The sequence below is a fragment of the Pogoniulus pusillus genome, chromosome 19 (genome assembly GCF_015220805.1).
Source record: "Pogoniulus pusillus isolate bPogPus1 chromosome 19, bPogPus1.pri, whole genome shotgun sequence".
NCBI classification, from domain to species: Eukaryota; Metazoa; Chordata; class Aves; order Piciformes; family Lybiidae; genus Pogoniulus; species Pogoniulus pusillus.
The window spans coordinates 8,229,351-8,248,717 of NC_087282.1; the positions used below are offsets into that span (position 1 = coordinate 8,229,351).

The 19,367-nt window shown below is 51.5% G+C and overlaps 1 protein-coding gene across 4 annotated transcripts in view; it reads right to left on the reverse strand.

Annotated features, from left to right (window-relative positions):
- Nucleotides 1–9,987: 9,987 nt before the first annotated feature.
- The window catches only part of ARHGEF6 (Rac/Cdc42 guanine nucleotide exchange factor 6), a 61,425-nt gene continuing 52,045 nt past the window's right edge, over nucleotides 9,988–19,367 (reverse strand). For all 4 annotated transcript variants that reach the window (XM_064159152.1, XM_064159151.1, XM_064159150.1 and 1 more), the window contains 4 exons: nucleotides 18,518–18,607; nucleotides 17,005–17,104; nucleotides 15,433–15,487; nucleotides 9,988–12,554 (listed from right to left, as the gene is read on the reverse strand). In XM_064159152.1, the coding sequence (XP_064015222.1) occupies nucleotides 12,402–12,554; nucleotides 15,433–15,487; nucleotides 17,005–17,104; nucleotides 18,518–18,607 (398 nt within the window). In that variant the 3' untranslated portion in view covers nucleotides 9,988–12,401. The remainder of the gene's footprint in view (nucleotides 12,555–15,432; nucleotides 15,488–17,004; nucleotides 17,105–18,517; nucleotides 18,608–19,367) is intronic.

Here is a 19,367-nt window from a genome sequence, read left to right on the forward strand (position 1 = left end):
TGGTAGGAATTTGGGTGGCAGCCACAGGAGAAAACAAAGCTCATGCAAACCAGCTTGGAGTGAGCAGACAGGGAGGGCTGTGGGGAGCATGGGTGTGGTCAATCTCAGCAACCAAAACCCTCAAGATGCTTCTCAGGGGTGAGGGAAATTGTGAGCAGTGCACAGCCTTGAAAACTCCTGCAGCCCCTCAGCCTTGGTGGCCAGGAGCAGGGGGTTTGGCCTGGGCTGCAATCCCTGGCCCAGGTCACTGAGAGGGGATGCAGGAGCTGCAAGGGAGAGAGATTTGCATGCACAGATGGGGGAGAGAAAGAGGAGAGGGGGAAAAAATAGGCATAAAAGAGTCAATGCATTCTGTGGCAAGAGAGCAGGTGCCAACTGCCACCTGCCCTGGCCCCAAGCTGCCTGCCCAGCCCTGGGCCCTTGCCCATGCTGCTGCCTTTGCTGGGGCTTTGGTTCTTGTCTGTGTCTCTTCACTTGCCAAAAGCAGCTGGGGAGGCAGCGTGGGGAGATGTGACTGCCACCACCCTGCTCTGCCTTTCTTGCAAGTGGCTTTGCTCTCCCTCCTGGCCTTGCCCATGCAGTGCTGTGCACAGGGTTCCCTCTCTCCATGGGAAGTCTGAAGGCTGTCGAGACATCGACTCACTTTTTCCCCTTGGCATGGGCCCCTCTGCCACTCTTTGGGCTGGGAGTTGATGGTTTCTGAACCAATTCTTTCTGACTCGAGAAGGGAGAAAGAGATGCAAGAGAGATGAGCACAGGGACTCTCATGGGGAGTCATGGAGTGGCAGCAAGCAGCAGCATGGCCATCTGCTGGGAGAGGAGTTTGCACAGGTTGAGATCCTTAGAGCTGACTGGGAAACAGGTTTTGAGTGGTTTTGGGTTTGGTTGACATAAGAAATGAGATGTGAGGCGGAGTTTTGTGATGGTTTGGGTGTTACTCACCCACTCCCAATCCCCACTTTGGAAAATCAGCCAGACTAAGCTCAGTCCATCTGGAAATTGGAGGAAGCTTTATGTTTACAGCTTAGCACAATACCCAGGCAGACAGCTACAGTGTATGCAGAAACAGACAGAGGGCCAAAAGGAGCCTGTGTTCAGCAGGAGACAGCCAAAAGGAGCCTGTGTTCAGCAGAAGAGAGAGGGCCAAAAGGAGCCTGTGTTCAGCAGAAGAGAGAGGGCCAAAAGGAGCCTGTGTTCAGCAGGAGAGAGAGGGCCAAAAGGAGCCTGTGTTCAGCAGGAGAGAGAGGGCCAAAAGGAGCCTGTGTTCAGCAGGAGAGAGAGGGCCAAAAGGAGCCTGTGTTCAGCAGGAGAGAGAGGGCCAAAAGGAGCCTGTGTTCAGCAGGAGAGAGAGGGCAAATGGAGCCTGTGTTCAGCAGGAGAGAGAGGGCCAAAAGGAGCCTGTGTTCAGCAGGAGAGAGAGGCCAAATGGAGCCTGTGTTCAGCAGGAGAGAGAGGCCAAAAGGAGCCTGTGTTCAGCAGGAGAGAGAGGCCAAAAGGAGCCTGTGTTCAGCAGGAGAGAGAGGCCAAATGGAGCCTGTGTTCAGCAGGAGAGAGAGGCCAAATGGAGCCTGTGTTCAGCAGGAGAGAGAGAGCCAAAAGGAGCCTGTGTTCAGCAGGAGAGAGAGGCCAAAAGGAGCCTGTGTTCAGCAGGAGAGAGAGGGCCAAAAGGAGCCTGTGTTCAGCAGGAGAGAGAGGCCAAAAGGAGCCTGTGTTCAGCAGGAGAGAAGGGGCCAAAAGGAGCCTGTGTTCAGCAGGAGAGAGAGGGCAAATGGAGCCTGTGTTCAGCAGGAGAGAGACGCCAAAAGGAGCCTGTGTTCAGCAGGAGAGAGAGGGCCAAATGGAGCCTGTGTTCAGCAGGAGAGAGAGGCCAAATGGAGCCTGTGTTCAGCAGGAGAGAAGGGGCCAAATGGAGCCTGTGTTCAGCAGGAGAGAGAGGGCCAAAAGGAGCCTGTGTTCAGCAGGAGAGAGAGGGCCAAAAGGAGCCTGTGTTCAGCAGGAGAGAGAGGCCAAATGGAGCCTGTGTTCAGCAGGAGAGAGAGGGCCAAAAGGAGCCTGTGTTCAGCAGGAGAGAGAGGCCAAAAGGAGCCTGTGTTCAGCAGGAGAGAGAGGCCAAATGGAGCCTGTGTTCAGCAGGAGAGAGAGGCCAAATGGAGCCTGTGTTCAGCAGGAGAGAGAGGGCCAAAAGGAGCCTGTGTTCAGCAGGAGAGAGAGGCCAAATGGAGCCTGTGTTCAGCAGGAGAGAGAGGGCCAAAAGGAGCCTGTGTTCAGCAGCAGAGAGAGGCCAAAAGGAGCCTGTGTTCAGCAGGAGAGAGAGGCCAAAAGGAGCCTGTGTTCAGCAGGAGAGAGAGGCCAAATGGAGCCTGTGTTCAGCAGGAGAGAGAGGCCAAATGGAGCCTGTGTTCAGCAGGAGAGAGAGGGCCAAAAGGAGCCTGTGTTCAGCAGGAGAGAGAGGGCCAAAAGGAGCCTGTGTTCAGCAGGAGAGAGAGGGCCAAAAGGAGCCTGTGTTCAGCAGGAGAGAGAGGCCAAATGGAGCCTGTGTTCAGCAGGAGAGAGAGGGCCAAATGGAGCCTGTGTTCAGCAGGAGAGAGAGGGCCAAAAGGAGCCTGTGTTCAGCAGGAGAGAGAGGGCCAAAAGGAGCCTGTGTTCAGCAGGAGAGAGAGAGGCCAAAAGGAGCCTGTGTTCAGCAGGAGAGAGAGGGCCAAAAGGAGCCTGTGTTCAGCAGGAGAGAGAGGCCAAAAGGAGCCTGTGTTCAGCAGGAGAGAGAGGGCCAAAAGGAGCCTGTGTTCAGCAGGAGAGGGCCAAATGGAGCCTGTGTTCAGCAGGAGAGAGAGGCCAAAAGGAGCCTGTGTTCAGCAGGAGAGAGAGGGCCAAATGGAGCCTGTGTTCAGCAGGAGAGAGAGGCCAAAAGGAGCCTGTGTTCAGCAGAAGAGAGAGGGCCAAAAGGAGCCTGTGTTCAGCAGGAGAGAGAGGCCAAAAGGAGCCTGTGTTCAGCAGGAGAGAGAGGCCAAAAGGAGCCTGTGTTCAGCAGGAGAGAGAGGGCAAATGGAGCCTGTGTTCAGCAGGAGAGAGAGGGCAAATGGAGCCTGTGTTCAGCAGGAGAGAGAGGGCCAAAAGGAGCCTGTGTTCAGCAGGAGAGACAGGGCCAAAAGGAGCCTGTGTTCAGCAGGAGAGAGAGGCCAAATGGAGCCTGTGTTCAGCAGGAGAGAAGGGGCCAAAAGGAGCCTGTGTTCAGCAGGAGAGAGAGGCCAAATGGAGCCTGTGTTCAGTAGGAGAGAGAGGGCCAAATGGAGCCTGTGTTCAGCAGGAGAGAGAGGGCAAATGGAGCCTGTGTTCAGCAGGAGAGAGAGGGTCAAATGGAGCCTGTGTTCAGCAGGAGAGAGAGGGCCAAAAGGAGCCTGTGTTCAGCAGGAGAGAGAGGGTCAAATGGAGCCTGTGTTCAGCAGGAGAGAGAGGCCAAAAGGAGCCTGTGTTCAGCAGGAGAGAGAGGCCAAAAGGAGCCTGTGTTCAGCAGGAGAGAGAGGGCCAAAAGGAGCCTGTGTTCAGCAGGAGAGAGAGGGTCAAATGGAGCCTGTGTTCAGCAGGAGAGAGAGGGCCAAAAGGAGCCTGTGTTCAGCAGGAGAGAGAGGGCCAAAAGGAGCCTGTGTTCAGCAGGAGAGACAGGGCCAAATGGAGCCTGTGTTCAGCAGGAGAGAGAGGCCAAAAGGAGCCTGTGTTCAGCAGGAGACAGCCAAAAGGAGCCTGTGTTCAGCAGAAGAGAGAGGGCCAAAAGGAGCCTGTGTTCAGCAGGAGAGAGAGGGCCAAAAGGAGCCTGTGTTCAGCAGGAGAGAGAGGGCCAAAAGGAGCCTGTGTTCAGCAGGAGAGAGAGGGCCAAATGGAGCCTGTGTTCAGCAGGAGAGAGAGGGCCAAAAGGAGCCTGTGTTCAGCAGGAGAGAGAGGGCCAAAAGGAGCCTGTGTTCAGCAGGAGAGAGAGGGCAAATGGAGCCTGTGTTCAGCAGGAGAGAGAGGCCAAATGGAGCCTGTGTTCAGCAGGAGAGAGAGGCCAAAAGGAGCCTGTGTTCAGCAGGAGAGAGAGGCCAAAAGGAGCCTGTGTTCAGCAGGAGAGAGAGGCCAAATGGAGCCTGTGTTCAGCAGGAGAGAGAGGCCAAATGGAGCCTGTGTTCAGCAGGAGAGAGAGAGCCAAAAGGAGCCTGTGTTCAGCAGGAGAGAGAGGCCAAAAGGAGCCTGTGTTCAGCAGGAGAGAGAGGGCCAAAAGGAGCCTGTGTTCAGCAGGAGAGAGAGGCCAAAAGGAGCCTGTGTTCAGCAGGAGAGAAGGGGCCAAAAGGAGCCTGTGTTCAGCAGGAGAGAGAGGGCAAATGGAGCCTGTGTTCAGCAGGAGAGAGACACCAAAAGGAGCCTGTGTTCAGCAGGAGAGAGAGGGCCAAATGGAGCCTGTGTTCAGCAGGAGAGAGAGGCCAAATGGAGCCTGTGTTCAGCAGGAGAGAGAGGCCAAATGGAGCCTGTGTTCAGCAGGAGAGAGAGGGCCAAAAGGAGCCTGTGTTCAGCAGGAGAGAGAGGGCCAAAAGGAGCCTGTGTTCAGCAGGAGAGAGAGGCCAAATGGAGCCTGTGTTCAGCAGGAGAGAGAGCCAAAAGGAGCCTGTGTTCAGCAGGAGAGAGAGGGCCAAAAGGAGCCTGTGTTCAGCAGGAGAGAGAGGCCAAAAGGAGCCTGTGTTCAGCAGGAGAGAGAGGGCCAAATGGAGCCTGTGTTCAGCAGGAGAGAGAGGCCAAATGGAGCCTGTGTTCAGCAGGAGAGAGAGGCCAAAAGGAGCCTGTGTTCAGCAGGAGAGAGAGGGCCAAAAGGAGCCTGTGTTCAGCAGGAGAGAGAGGGCCAAAAGGAGCCTGTGTTCAGCAGGAGAGAGAGGCCAAATGGAGCCTGTGTTCAGCAGGAGAGAGAGGGCCAAAAGGAGCCTGTGTTCAGCAGGAGAGAGAGGCCAAAAGGAGCCTGTGTTCAGCAGGAGAGAGAGGCCAAATGGAGCCTGTGTTCAGCAGGAGAGAGAGGCCAAATGGAGCCTGTGTTCAGCAGGAGAGAGAGGGCCAAAAGGAGCCTGTGTTCAGCAGGAGAGAGAGGGCCAAAAGGAGCCTGTGTTCAGCAGGAGAGAGAGGGCCAAAAGGAGCCTGTGTTCAGCAGGAGAGAGAGGCCAAATGGAGCCTGTGTTCAGCAGGAGAGAGAGGGCCAAATGGAGCCTGTGTTCAGCAGGAGAGAGAGGGCCAAAAGGAGCCTGTGTTCAGCAGGAGAGAGAGGGCCAAAAGGAGCCTGTGTTCAGCAGGAGAGAGAGAGGCCAAAAGGAGCCTGTGTTCAGCAGGAGAGAGAGGCCAAAAGGAGCCTGTGTTCAGCAGGAGAGAGAGGGCCAAAAGGAGCCTGTGTTCAGCAGGAGAGAGAGGCCAAAAGGAGCCTGTGTTCAGCAGGAGAGAGAGGGCCAAAAGGAGCCTGTGTTCAGCAGGAGAGGGCCAAAAGGAGCCTGTGTTCAGCAGGAGAGAGAGGGCCAAATGGAGCCTGTGTTCAGCAGGAGAGAGAGGCCAAAAGGAGCCTGTGTTCAGCAGGAGAGAGAGGCCAAAAGGAGCCTGTGTTCAGCAGGAGAGAGAGGCCAAATGGAGCCTGTGTTCAGCAGGAGAGAGAGGCCAAAAGGAGCCTGTGTTCAGCAGGAGAGAGAGGGCCAAATGGAGCCTGTGTTCAGCAGGAGAGAGAGGCCAAAAGGAGCCTGTGTTCAGCAGGAGAGAGAGGGCAAATGGAGCCTGTGTTCAGCAGGAGAGAGAGGGCAAATGGAGCCTGTGTTCAGCAGGAGAGAGAGGGCCAAAAGGAGCCTGTGTTCAGCAGGAGAGACAGGGCCAAAAGGAGCCTGTGTTCAGCAGGAGAGAGAGGCCAAATGGAGCCTGTGTTCAGCAGGAGAGAAGGGGCCAAAAGGAGCCTGTGTTCAGCAGGAGAGAGAGGCCAAATGGAGCCTGTGTTCAGTAGGAGAGAGAGGGCCAAATGGAGCCTGTGTTCAGCAGGAGAGAGAGGGCAAATGGAGCCTGTGTTCAGCAGGAGAGAGAGGGTCAAATGGAGCCTGTGTTCAGCAGGAGAGAGAGGGCCAAAAGGAGCCTGTGTTCAGCAGGAGAGACAGGGCCAAAAGGAGCCTGTGTTCAGCAGGAGAGAGAGGCCAAATGGAGCCTGTGTTCAGCAGGAGAGGGCCAAATGGAGCCTGTGTTCAGCAGGAGAGAGAGGCCAAATGGAGCCTGTGTTCAGCAGGAGAGAGAGGGCCAAAAGGAGCCTGTGTTCAGCAGGAGAGAGAGGGCCAAATGGAGCCTGTGTTCAGCAGGAGAGAGAGGGCCAAAAGGAGCCTGTGTTCAGCAGGAGAGAGAGGGCCAAAAGGAGCCTGTGTTCAGCAGGAGAGAGAGGCCAAAAGGAGCCTGTGTTCAGCAGGAGAGAGAGGGCCAAAAGGAGCCTGTGTTCAGCAGGAGAGAGAGGCCAAAAGGAGCCTGTGTTCAGCAGGAGAGAGAGGGCCAAAAGGAGCCTGTGTTCAGCAGGAGAGAGAGGCCAAATGGAGCCTGTGTTCAGCAGGAGAGAGAGGCCAAAAGGAGCCTGTGTTCAACAGGAGAGAAGGGGCCAAAAGGAGCCTGTGTTCAGCAGGAGAGAGAGGCCAAATGGAGCCTGTGTTCAGCAGGAGAGAGAGGCCAAAAGGAGCCTGTGTTCAGCAGGAGAGAGAGGGTCAAATGGAGCCTGTGTTCAGCAGGAGAGAGAGGCCAAATGGAGCCTGTGTTCAGCAGGAGAGGGCCAAATGGAGCCTGTGTCAGCAGGAGAGAGAGGGTCAGGAGCCTGTGTTCAGCAGGAGAGAGAGGGCCAAAAGGAGCCTGTGTTCAGCAGGAGAGAGAGGCCAAAAGGAGCCTGTGTTCAGCAGGAGAGAGAGGGCCAAATGGAGCCTGTGTTCAGCAGGAGAGAGAGGGCAAATGGAGCCTGTGTTCAGCAGGAGAGAGAGGCCAAAAGGAGCCTGTGTTCAGCAGGAGAGAGAGGGTCAAATGGAGCCTGTGTTCAGCAGGAGAGAGAGGGCCAAAAGGAGCCTGTGTTCAGCAGGAGAGAGAGGCCAAAAGGAGCCTGTGTTCAGCAGGAGAGAGAGGCCAAAAGGAGCCTGTGTTCATCAGGAGAGAGAGGGCCAAAAGGAGCCTGTGTTCAGCAGGAGAGAAGGGGCCAAAAGGAGCCTGTGTTCAGCAGGAGAGAGAGGGCCAAAAGGAGCCTGTGTTCAGCAGGAGAGAGAGGCCAAATGGAGCCTGTGTTCAGCAGGAGAGAGAGGCCAAAAGGAGCCTGTGTTCATCAGGAGAGAGAGGGCCAAATGGAGCCTGTGTTCAGCAGGAGAGAAGGGGCCAAAAGGAGCCTGTGTTCAGCAGGAGGGAAGGGTGGAACATCTCTGGTTCATGTCTCTCCAAAACGAGCCTGGGGCTTGCTTCCTGCTTGCTTTTCTACCCAGCTCAGCCTGTAGAGCACTTGGGTCTGGGTGCAGCCCTGCTCTGCCTCTGCAGAACCAAAGTGCCACTTGGCCTCAAGCAGGCACCATGAGGTGCCCCAGGCCAGTGTTTCTCCTTCACTTGCTCTTCTTCCCACTTCCATGGCTGTGCTGGGAAGGGAGAGCAGGAATCCATCCCTCCTGCCTCTGCTGCTTCTGCTTCACTACGGGCTGAGGCTGCAGCACGTCTCCAGCAAGGAGTTAAAAACAGCAACTGCAGGAGAGGTCTTGTCCAAGCGGCAGAGCGAAGGAAATCCTGTTACCACACCTAACCTCCAGTGAAACAACAACAAAACACACACACACATGCAAACACCCTCTGAAAGAGGCAGGAAGTCAGCCAGCTCCACCAACCCAGCCGGGCAGTCAGGAGCAGCTGCTTCCCCATAAGCCAACCTTAGCAGCATGGCGTGAGCGAGGCTTGCAGGCATGGAAATGCATCTCCTTGCCCTGGAAACAGGCACCCTCCCTGCTGCAGGGCTGGGTGACAGTGCCAGCACATGCTGGGCAGGAACAGCAAACTGCACCAGGACAGGCTGGGAGGTGATCTGCTGGAGAGCAGCCCTGTGGAGAGGGACCTGCGGGTCCTGGTGGCTAACAAGTTACCCATGGCACAGCAATGTGCCCTGCTGGCCAAGAAGGCCAAGGGCATCCTGGGGTGTGTTAGGAGGATGTGTCCAGCAGATGAAGGGAGGTTCTCTTCCCCCTCTACTCTGCCCTGCTGAGACCTCAGCTTGAATACTGCCTTCAGTTTTGGGCTCCCCAGTTGAAGAGGGACAGGGATCTGCTGGAGAGGGTCCAGCAGAGGGCTAGGAGGATGATGAGGGGACAGGAGGGCATGGCTGGTGAGGAGAGGCTGAGGGCCCTGGGGCTGCTTAGTCTGGAGAAGAGAAGACTGAGAGGGGATATGATAAATGTTTTATAAGTATCTGAAGGCTGCCAGGAGGAGGGACAGGCTCTGCTCACTGCTCCCTGAGATAGGACAAGGAGCAATGGGTGTAAGTTGCAGCACAGGAGGTTCCAGCTCAACACAAGGGAGAACTTCTTTCCTGTAAGGGTCCCAGAGCACTGGCACAGGCTGCCCAGAGAGATTGTGGAGTCTCCTTCTCTGGAGCCTTTCAAGGCCTGTCTGGATGTGTTCCTCTGTGATTTGTGCTAGATTGTGTGGTCCTGCTCTGGCATTGACCTTCTTGGCCACAAAGGCACATTGCTGTCTCGTGGATAATTTATTGTCCACCAGAACTCTGAGACCTTTCTCCATGGAGCTGCTTCCCAGCAAGTGCCCCCTCACCTGTACTGCTGCGGGAGGTTGTTCCTCCCCAGGTGCAGGACTTGCCCCTGTAGAACTCCATGAGGTTCTCTTTGCCCAACTCTTCAGCCTATCCAGGTCTGACTGAACAGCAGCACAGCCTGAGGAGGTGTCAGCCATTCCTGCCAGTTTGATACCATCAGGAAATAGTCATACCTGAAAGGAGGTTGTGGAGAGGTTGGTGCTGGACACTTCTCAGACGTAGTGATAGAACAAGAAACATAGAATGATAGAATCAGTCAGGGTTGAAAGGGATCAGCCAGTTCCAACCCACCTGCAAGGGGCAGGGACACCCTACCCTAGAGCAGGCTGCACACAGCCTCAGCCAGCCTGGCCTCAAACACCTCCAGCCATGGGGCCTCAACCACCTCCCTGGGCAACCCATTCCAGCCTCTCACCACTCTCCTGCTCAACAACTTCCTCCTCACCTCCAGCCTGAAGCTCCCCATCTCCAGCTTTGCTCTGGCTTTGCTCTATTCCCCCCAGTCCTGGCACTCCCTCACAGCCTCAAAAGTCCCTCCCCAGCTTTTTTGGAGCCCACTTCAGATCCTGCAAGGCCACAAGAAGGTCACCTGGGAGCCTCCTCTGCTCCAGACTCAACAGCCCCAACTCTTTCAGTCTGTGCTCACAGCAGAGCTGCTGCAGCCCTCTGAGCATCCTCCTGGCCCTGCTCTGGACACTCTCCAGCATCTCCACATTCCTGTTGTAATGGGGGCTCCAGAGCTGGATGCAGTACTCCAGGTGGGGTCTCAGCACAGCAGAGGGGGAGAATCACCTCCCTGGCCCTGCTGGCCACACTTCTCCTGATGGAGCCCAGTCTGTGCTTGGCCCTCCTGGCTGCAAGTGGAACAGCCTCAAGCTGTGACTGCGTAGGTTTAGCCTGGACATTAGGAAAAGTTCTTTTCAGGGAGACAGTCGTCAGGCACTGGAATGTGCTGCCCAGGAAGGTGGTGGAGTCACCAACCCTGGATGCATTTCAAGGTGGTTTGGATGAGGTGCTTGGGGAATATGGTTTAGGGTGCACTTTGTAGAGCAGGGATCTCAGTTGGGCTCGGTGCTCCTGAGGGACTTGACTGTTTCTGTGACTTGGAGGAAACCAGGGACAGCCAGAGGAGGCCCTGGCTTTGCCTTTTTGTGGTGGAAACAAAGGGAAGCAACACCGAGAGCTAAGAAGCAAACTTTTGCATCCTTCTTTATTTGTCGAAAATGTCAATTAAAAAACCTGTCCAAAATAAAAACATGTTAGAAAAGTTGACCTTGCATAAGTAGTTAAAGAAACCTACATGACCAAGATAAACTGGAAGGCAGCTGACACAACATCCTCCCTAAAGACAGACTCACTGGAACCTATTTACAAAAGCACTGTAAACAAAAGTAAATGTGGGAACATTGCTGTCCATCCGGCATGGCTTCTTTTCCTCTTGGTTTTATTTTCTTGTCGTTTTTTGGCTTCTAGCTCTTGACAAACCCTTGATCCAAACGGTCCCAGTGTGCCCTCCATCCATCGAGTGACACCTCCCAGATCTGCGTATGTACACAGCGCTGGGGGGGGGGGGGGGGGGGGTTGGACCAAGCCGCGGGCGCAGCGAGGAGACAGCCCTACCCTCTCCTCGGACTGCCCTCTGCTTGCTGCCTTGCACTGGCTGCACATCACCAGCCCGGCCCCCAGCCCACCTCTGCGCAGGCAGCAGCAGCAGTCAGTGCTGGGCTGAGCGGGCACAGCATCCCAGCTCAGAGTGCAGCCAGAAGGTCGTTATCCTGGAATCCAGCCCGGCAGGGCTTGACTGCTGACCAAAGCATGCCTGGGTGTGGGTGTGGGGAGCTGCCATCCGGCTGGGGTGCTCTGGAGATGGCAAATGTAGCCAGAGCTGGATAAAAAAAGCCCTCTGGGCTGTCCTAGAAAGAGCTGGCATTGAGAGAGAGTCACAGAACGGTTTAGGTTGGAAGGGACCTGAAAGATCATCCAGTTCCAACCTCCTGCCTTAGGCAGGGACACCTCCCACTAGAACAGGTCTCTCAAGGAGAAGGTTTCTTTTTCACACTCCTTGTGATGTTTTTGAGCCTAGTTCTGCCCAGACACCATTTGCTGTGCTCTGGTTAGATGTTAATGGCAAGGAGGGAGCTGCAATTATTGCCTCTTGTGTCCTTCACGACCAACATAAGGGCGATGACTGTGCTGAGCTGTGGTGTCTCTGCACACCCTGGGACCACGCTGCCCTGTGATATATGTAGAACTTATCCTTAACTTTAAAAACAGAAGGTTACTTTTATAATGCTGCTAAGGAAGGAAGGAAGGAGAACATCAGTCCTAAACTAGGCTCTAACACCAAGTAAGATGAAGACAGCTGATACATATGCATGTTGCCTGTGTGCTGGGTTGGAGATGCTGCGCAGGGATCTGGAAGTGTGTTGCACATCCTTGCCCCAGGAGCATTCCAGCTTCTGTCAAAGCATTAACATAAATCCCTTTCCTATCCCACGGGAAAAAGTTCCTTTTTCCTTAGTCGAAAGCCCCTTTGGGGCAATCGGGGCGGGGGGAGGGGGGAGGGGAGAAGTGGCCACTGAGCTTTGGGAAGGAGCTTTGGAATGCTTAGGGTGGGCAGAAGGGAGCAAGGAACCGACACTTTTGGGGGTCCTTTTGTTGTTGTCAAGCAAGTGCTTACATTTCATCCAGAGAGCAGCACATCCTGCAAGGGGAAGCACAGCAAAACTATCAACTCATACCTGGACACTGGACGTGAAAACAACGCAAGGGTCATGCGTTAAGAAAAGGGTTGGGCTGGAGCAGAACAGCAGCTACCTGTTGCGCCGATGGAGCTGTTAGGAGGCAGCACTGCGCCCCAGACCTTCCCCTGCGCTCTGCCAGGCACTCCAGAGCTGACTTCCCTCCCCGAGGGGTTCAAATGCCTTCAGGTTAATTGCACATTTTAATCAGTGATCAAGGCCACACGGGAACCACAGTATTGCTGGGCTCTGGTTAGCTACAGTCAACTAAGAGGGAGAAAGAAAGTGGGTGGGCAAAGCCTCCCCCAGCTGTGATTATCTGAAGCGAGGAGCGTGGTGCTTTCTATTTACTTGGTTTGGCTGCTGCTCGCTGCCACCTCAGTGATGTTTTTCATTCAATAAATAGGTACCGGTGCTTCGGAAAAGAATGAGAGCATTGCAAAGTGCTTAAGCTTCCTTCAGGAAACTTAACTGCTGCCAACCCTTTCTGCCAGGGGCAAGCAGCAGCCAGAGTTTGCCTTCTGCTGCCAGGAGCAGGTAGGATGTGAGGTATTAGTTGCTGCAGACGAATTGTGAATCGTGGACCGCTCACTTACTGCTTTAGCTGGGATGGATTGTTCCTGCTTTATTTCCTTAGTGGATGGAAGAAAAACTTCCCTTTGTTTTTGTTTTGGTTTGTTTGGGTTTTGTTTGGGTTTTTTTCCTATGACTTTTCTTTTTTTTTTTGGTAAATAAAATTCCCCCCAAACCAACAAAACAAAGAGCAAGAAGAGGCTTTCCAAAACAGCAAAATAACCCAACAAGCAAAACACCTGAGGTCTCCAACACACCACTGCCAGCAGCTTCTCCCCCTCAGTTCAGGCGATCAGCGACGACTTGCGCCCAGTCTCCTCCCTGCTGCTGCTGCTGCTGCACTCATCTGTCTGCTTCAGCAGTCTTCTCACCAGCTTCTCCAAGTCCTTCCTGCATTTAAGCTCTTCCTCCAAACACTGCTTCATCCTTTTGTTCTCCTGGCAGAGTTAAAAAAAATTAAAAGCTGGAGGTGGGGAGCTTCAGCCATTGGAATGGGCTGCCCAGGGAGGTGGTGGAGTCACCATCCCTGGAGGTGGTCAAGAAAAGCCTGGATGAGGCACTCAGTGCCATGGTCTAGATGACTGGATAGGGCTGGGTGCTAGGTTGGACTGGATGATCTTGGAGGTCTCTTCCAACCTGGCTGATTCTGTGATTCTATGAGAGTGGTGAGAGCCTGGAACAGGTTGCCCAGGGAGGTGGTTGAGACCCCATGCCTGGAGGTGTTTAAGGCCCAGCTGGATGGGGCTCTGGACAGGCTGATCTAGGGTAGCGTGTCTCTGCCCGTGGCAGGGGGGTTGGAACTGGCTGATCCTTGTGGTCTCTTCCAACCCTAACTAATTCTGTTAAAATGAAGGTGTGAAGGTGAGGTTATTGTCTGGGTACTTGCTACAGTTTGGGGCTAATGTGCCAGCCTAGTGTCTACATTGTCAGGAATAAATAAGTGAGAAGTAAGTAAGGAGGAAAGGAGGAAAGGAGGAAAGGAGGAGGAAAGGAGGAAAGGAGGAGGAAAGGAGGAAAGGAGGAGGAAAGGAGGAAAGGAGGAGGAAAGGAGGAGGAAAGGAGGAGGAAAGGAGGAGGAAAGGAGGAGGAAAGAAGGAGGAAAGGAGGAAAGGAGGAAAGAAGGAGGAAAGAAGGAGGAAAGAAGGAGGAAAGAAGGAGGAAAGAAGGAGGAAAGAAGGAGGAAAGGAGGAAAGAAGGAGGAAAGAAGGAGGAAAGAAGGAGGAAAGAAGGAGGAAAGAAGGAGGAAAGAAGGAGGAAAGAAGGAGGAAAGAAGGAGGAAAGAAGGAGGAAAGAAGGAGGAAAGAAGGAGGAAAGAAGGAGGAAAGGAGGAGGAAAGGAGGAGGAAAGGAGGAGGAAAGGAGGAGGAAAGGAGGAGGAAAGGAGGAGGAAAGGAGGAGGAAAGGAGGAGGAAAGGAGGAGGAAAGAAGGAGGAAAGAAGGAGGAAAGAAGGAGGAAAGAAGGAGGAAAGAAGGAGGAAAGAAGGAGGAAAGAAGGAGGAAAGAAGGAAGGAAGAAAAGAATAAAAATACTCAAGAAATAAATAAGAAATATAGAAGAAATAAATAAAAAATACATAGGAAGTAAATTAAAAATACTTAAGAAATAGTAAATGAATAAATAAATATGCATGAGAAATAAATAAGAAAAACTTAAGTAAATAAGAAATAGAGAAGAAATTAAAAAAAAGAAGAAATAAATAAAAACACTTAAATACATTAAAAATAAAAAAGAAATACATAAGAAATATTTAAAAATAATTAAGAAATACCTAAGAAATTAAAAATACTTAAGAAATCACTAAGAAATAAAAAAAATACAGAAGAAATAAATAATACAGAAGAAATAACTAAGAAATACAGAAGAAATGATCAAAATATAGATAAGAAATAAATAATACAGAAGAAATAACTAAGAAATACAGAAGAAAACAACAAAAATACATAAGAAATAAATAATACAGAAGAAATAACTAAGAAATACAGAAGAAATGATCAAAATATAGATAAGAAATAAATAATACAGAAGAAATAACTAAGAAATACAGAAGAAAACAACAAAAATTACATAAGAAATAAATAATACAGAAGAAATAACTAAGAAATACAGAAGAAAACAACAAAAATACATAAGAAATAAATAATACAGAAGAAATAACTAAGAAATACAGAAGAAATGATCAAAATATAGATAAGAAATAAATAATACAGAAGAAATAACTAAGAAATACAGAAGAAAACAACAAAAATACATAAGAAATAAATAATACAGAAGAAATAACTAAGAAATACAGAAGAAATGATCAAAATATAGATAAGAAATAAATAATACAGAAGAAATAACTAAGAAATACAGAAGAAAACAACAAAAATTACATAAGAAATAAATAATACAGAAGAAATAACTAAGAAATACAGAAGAAAACAACAAAAATACATAAGAAATAAATAATACAGAAGAAATAACTAAGAAATACAGACGAAATCAACAAAAAATACATAAGAAATAACAAAGAAATTAATAAGAAATAAAAATACTTCTGAAATAATTAAAAAATATCTAAGAATTACATTAGAAATATGTAAGAAATAAATAAGGATATAAGAAGTAAATCAAAAGATACTTAAGAAATAAATCAAAATTACAGAAGAAAGAACTAAAAAGTACATCAGAAATAAATAGGCTTTGAGGAGCCCTTATAGTGGCCTTCCAGGATCTGAAGGGGGCTACAGGAGGACTGGGGAGGGACTATTGACAAGGTCTTGTAATGACAGGACAAGGGGGAATGGTTTAAACTGGCAGAGGGGAGATTGAAACTGGATGTTAGGAAGAAGCTCTTTGCAGTGAGGGTGGTGAGACACTGGCACAGGTTGCCCAGGGAGGTTGTGGCTGCTCCCTCCCTGGAGGTGTTCAAGGACAGGTTGGATGAGTCCTTAGTGACCTGTTCTAGTGGGAGGTGTCCCACTTCCAGGCTTGGGGCTGGAGGGGAAGAGGACACATTTCTTCTGAGTCTACAAGAACTGGTAGCATCACACCCCTAAAAGATGCATGCTCAAGGTAGAAGAGCTTTTAGAGTAGGGTCAAGTCTTATGTTACTACAAAGACCACTACTCCTCTTCTCCTGCTTGCTCTGCTGCTCAAGGGACTGTGTGGTGAGCTGCTCCAGGAAGCTAAACCAGGAGAAACCCAAAGCTGATTCCAGGAGCCACAGGACAGCACCAGCATCAGACTTTGGCTAGGCATGACCAATTGAAGACAACGACCCAGTGCAGCCTGGTTGGCTTTTGCTCAACTCTCAGCACAATCCCACTCAAATTACCTGCTTCAGTTCTTTGACTTCATCTTTCAGTGCATAAACAGTGTCAACGAGGCTCCTGCAAAAAGAAATGCAAAGAAAATCAAACCCAAAGAGCTGGAGTGCAGCAACACAACGACAGCATGGGAGCTCCTGTGAGCAAGGTCCTGCTGGGGAAGGTGCTTCCAGCTTCTGCTTTGCAAGCGCCAAGCTGCTTCTATCACTTCTCTCTGTGAAGGGACTCTGGAAATGCAACCCAGGAGTATTTACAAGTCACTTTTGTCAAAACTCAAGCAAAACTCCCTGCTCTGCTATCTGTAAGTCATCACAAAAGTCTGGGGCTTTGGCTTCCTTCTTTACACTGCAAGGGAGGTTATTCTGCCCCTGGACTCAGCACTGCTCAGGCCACACCTTGAGTGCTGTGTCCAGTTCTGGGCTCCTCAAGTCAACAGAGATGTTGAGGTGCTGGAAGGTGTTTGGAGAAGGGCAATGAAGCTGGTGAGAGGCCAGGAGCACAGCCATGTGAAGAGAGGCTGAGGGAGCTGGGGGTGTGCAGCCTGCAGCAGAGGAAGCTCAGGGCAGAGCTCATTGCTGTCTGCAGCTCCCTGAAGGGAGGCTGTAGCCAGGTGGGGTTGGGCTCTGCTGCCAGGCAACCAGCAACAGAATGAGGGGACAGAGTCTCCAGTTGTGCCAGGGGAGGTCTAGGCTGAATGTTAGGAGGAAGATGTTGTGAGAGAGAGTGATTGGCATTGGAATGGGCTGCCCAGGGAGGTGGTGGAGTGGCCGTGCCTGGAGGTGTTGAAGCCAAGCCTGACTGGGGCACTTAGTGCCATGGTCTGGTTGATTGGCCAGGGCTGGGTGCTAGGTTGGACTGGATGATCTTGGAGGTCTCTTCCAACCTGCTTGGTTCTGTGATTCTATGAAAACTGGAAAGCCCTGAGCCAGTGTATGCTCAGGAGGCTCAGAAGGACAATACCCTGGCCTGGATCAGCAATAGTGTGGCCAGCAGAACCAGGACAGTGTTCCCCTGTATTCAGCACTGGTGAAGCTATACCTTGAGTATTTTGTTTAGTTTTGGGGCCTTCAGTCCAAGAAGGACTTTGAGGCGCTAGAGCACGTCCAGAGAAGGGCAATGAAGCTGGTGAAGCATCTGGACAACAGGGCTGGGGAGGACCAGCTGAGGGAGATGGGGATGTTTGGTCTAGAGAAGAGGAAGATGAAGGGAGAGCTCTCTACAGCTCCCTGACAGGAGGTTGCAGTGAGGTGAGGTTGGGCTCTGCTCCCTAGTATCAGGTGACAGAACGAGAGGAAATAGCTGAAATTGTGCCAGGGGAGGGTTAGGTTGGAGATCAGTAAAAATGTCTTTGCTGCAAGAGTGGTCAGGGATTGGCACAGGCTGCCCAAGGAGGCAGTGGAGTCCCCATCCTTGGAGGTGTGTGGACATGACGGCACTTTGGGACGTGGTTTAGTGGCCATGGTGGTGTTGGGTTGATGGTTGGACCTGATGACCTTAGAGGCCTTTTCCAAGCAAACCACTTTGATGATTCTCTGACAAAGCAGGGAGGGGATGTGCAGGAGCCCAGCAGCCACACTTACTTTTCCTCTGTGACTGTCTGGCCATTGCTTCGTGTTTCCTCTATGATGATTTTCTCTTCCTCAGGAAGGAGGACTTGGGGGATGGAGTCTTTACGGGAGCCTGTGAACAAGAATCACTCATCAGGAAGGAACAAGGGAGAGCTTCCCTGATGTCCAGAGACAGCATAGCAAATGCAGCCCTTGCTCTCTGCAGCTTCCTGAGGAGAGCTTGGAGAGAAGTAGGGGCTCAGACTCTTCCCATTGATGACAAGCAACAGGACTAGAGGAAATGGTTTCAAGCTGCACCAAGGGAGGTTCAGGATGATATTAGGAACTACTTCTTCCCTGAAATGGCTCTCAAACATTGGAATGTTCTGCTCAGGGCAGTGGTCGAGTCACCTTCCCTGCAGGTGTTGAAGCAGCCTGTGCATCTTGTGCTTAGGGACTTAGTGCCATGGTCTGGTTGATTGGCTAGGGCTGGGTGCTAGGTTGGCCTGGATGAGCTTGGAGTTCTCTTCCAACCTGGCTGACTCTATGGTTTAGTGTTTACCCTTCAGTGCTGGGTCAAGGGTTGGACTGGATGGGCTTTGAGGCCTCTTCCAACCTGGTTGACTCTATGCTTAAGTGTTGACCCTTCAGTGCTGGGTCAAGGGTTGGATTGGATGAGTTCTGAGGCCTCTTCCAACCTGGTTGATTCTATGATTCTATGGTTTATTGTTGAGCCTTCAGTGCTGGGTCAAGGGTTGGACTGGATGAGCTTTGAGGCCTCTTCCAGCTGGATGTTTTATGTGATTCTGTTCTGCCTGCTTCCTGTGCAAGCCTGGGGCAGGCTGGGGATGCAGGAGCTCAAGCAGCAACCCCCCCCCCCCCCACTATCTACCAGATGTAAAGTCAGGCTTATACCTAACACCAAGCTGGAGCTAAAGCAGCAAGAGGAACGTTTCCAAGGGCACTCACTGCAGCTAAAGCTCCATCATGACTTATAAATGAAAATCTCCTATTAGGGTCAAGAGGTCTCAGAAGAACCATGCCCCTCCCTTTTAGAGATGCACCATTATTTGATAGCTCAGTGACTTCATTTGACACCTCACCAGCAACAGACAAAGAGCTTTATTTCCAGAGCTGAAGACATCAGCTAGGTTCTTATGAAGCAGCTCAGTTCTTCAGCATGCAGCTGATTGAGAGATAATATTCATGCTTCCTTTCTAAAGCTATCTGCAACCTGAGATTACCATCAGGTTCTCAGTGCTGACAGCCACAGGCACTGACTTAGGTTTGCTTAATTCCTAACAAGTGCTGTGAAATAGCTGTGCCTCATCTGCCCTCCTACCTGCTGCATCCTCTGTGTTTAGAAGAAAAACAATGGCAAGTAAACCGCTAGGTAGATGAAGCTCCCTTATCTTGAAGATTGAATACCACACAGTTTCCTAGCATGACTCTTGCTGCTGGCTGATGCAAGCAGCTGGTTTTTCCCAGAGGGGTTTATCAGTGTTGCAGGCAGAGGGAAAACTAAAGAATCTGGTTATGTGCCCACCTGAGCTGAGAGCTTGCTGGAAGCCTGCTCCGGTACAGTACGCTTCGATCACCTTCAGGATCTGAGCATCTTCTTCCAGTGCAGCAGTACCTGCAGGAAAACATTGCAGATGACAGATCTGGCTCCACCTCTCCCAACTTTTACTCCCAAGAGCCTTAGGTGAAGTGTGTGCTGTATCCTTGACTGCCACTGTCTCTGGGACTTTGCTTAATTCCTTTCTGAGGTCCCTGTCGCTCTCTGGCCTTTCAGTGCCATGTCATGCACTTCTAGCTGCTCAGCTCAGCAAAACTAACTGGGTGATGCCTGACTTCAGCTGCAAGCAGCATCAGAAGATGGGTTAGCAGAGCAGCCCTGCTAGGAGGGGTCTGGTACAGTCACATCAGAGCAGGGCTTGGAAATGTGAAGTCTTCATTTCCAGCCTCAGCCCAGTGCTGTCCTCTTGAGGGAGAGGACCACTGAGTGACCATGGACTTTCATGTCAAACCTCCAAGAACTGTCCAAAATGAACTTCAGGGAACTCTCAGGACATCCCAGTTTGCAGGTGAGCACCCCAGCAAGGGGGTAGGGCCTTGGGTTTTTTTCCTCTGATCCCCCATGGGAACTGATCAGGACCTGCTGGCATGGCCAGGTACAGGCTTGTCCCATTCTCAGTTTGCTGATTACTTTGAGCACTGTGTCCAGTTCTGGGCCCCTCAGTTTAAGAAAGATGTTAAGGTGCTTGAATGGGTCCAGAGAATGGCAACAAGGCTGGTGAGAGGGCTGGAGCACAGCCCTGTGAAGAGAGGCTGAGGGAGCTGGGGGTGGTCAGCCTGGAGGAGGCTCAGAGCAGACATTATTGCTCTGTACAGCT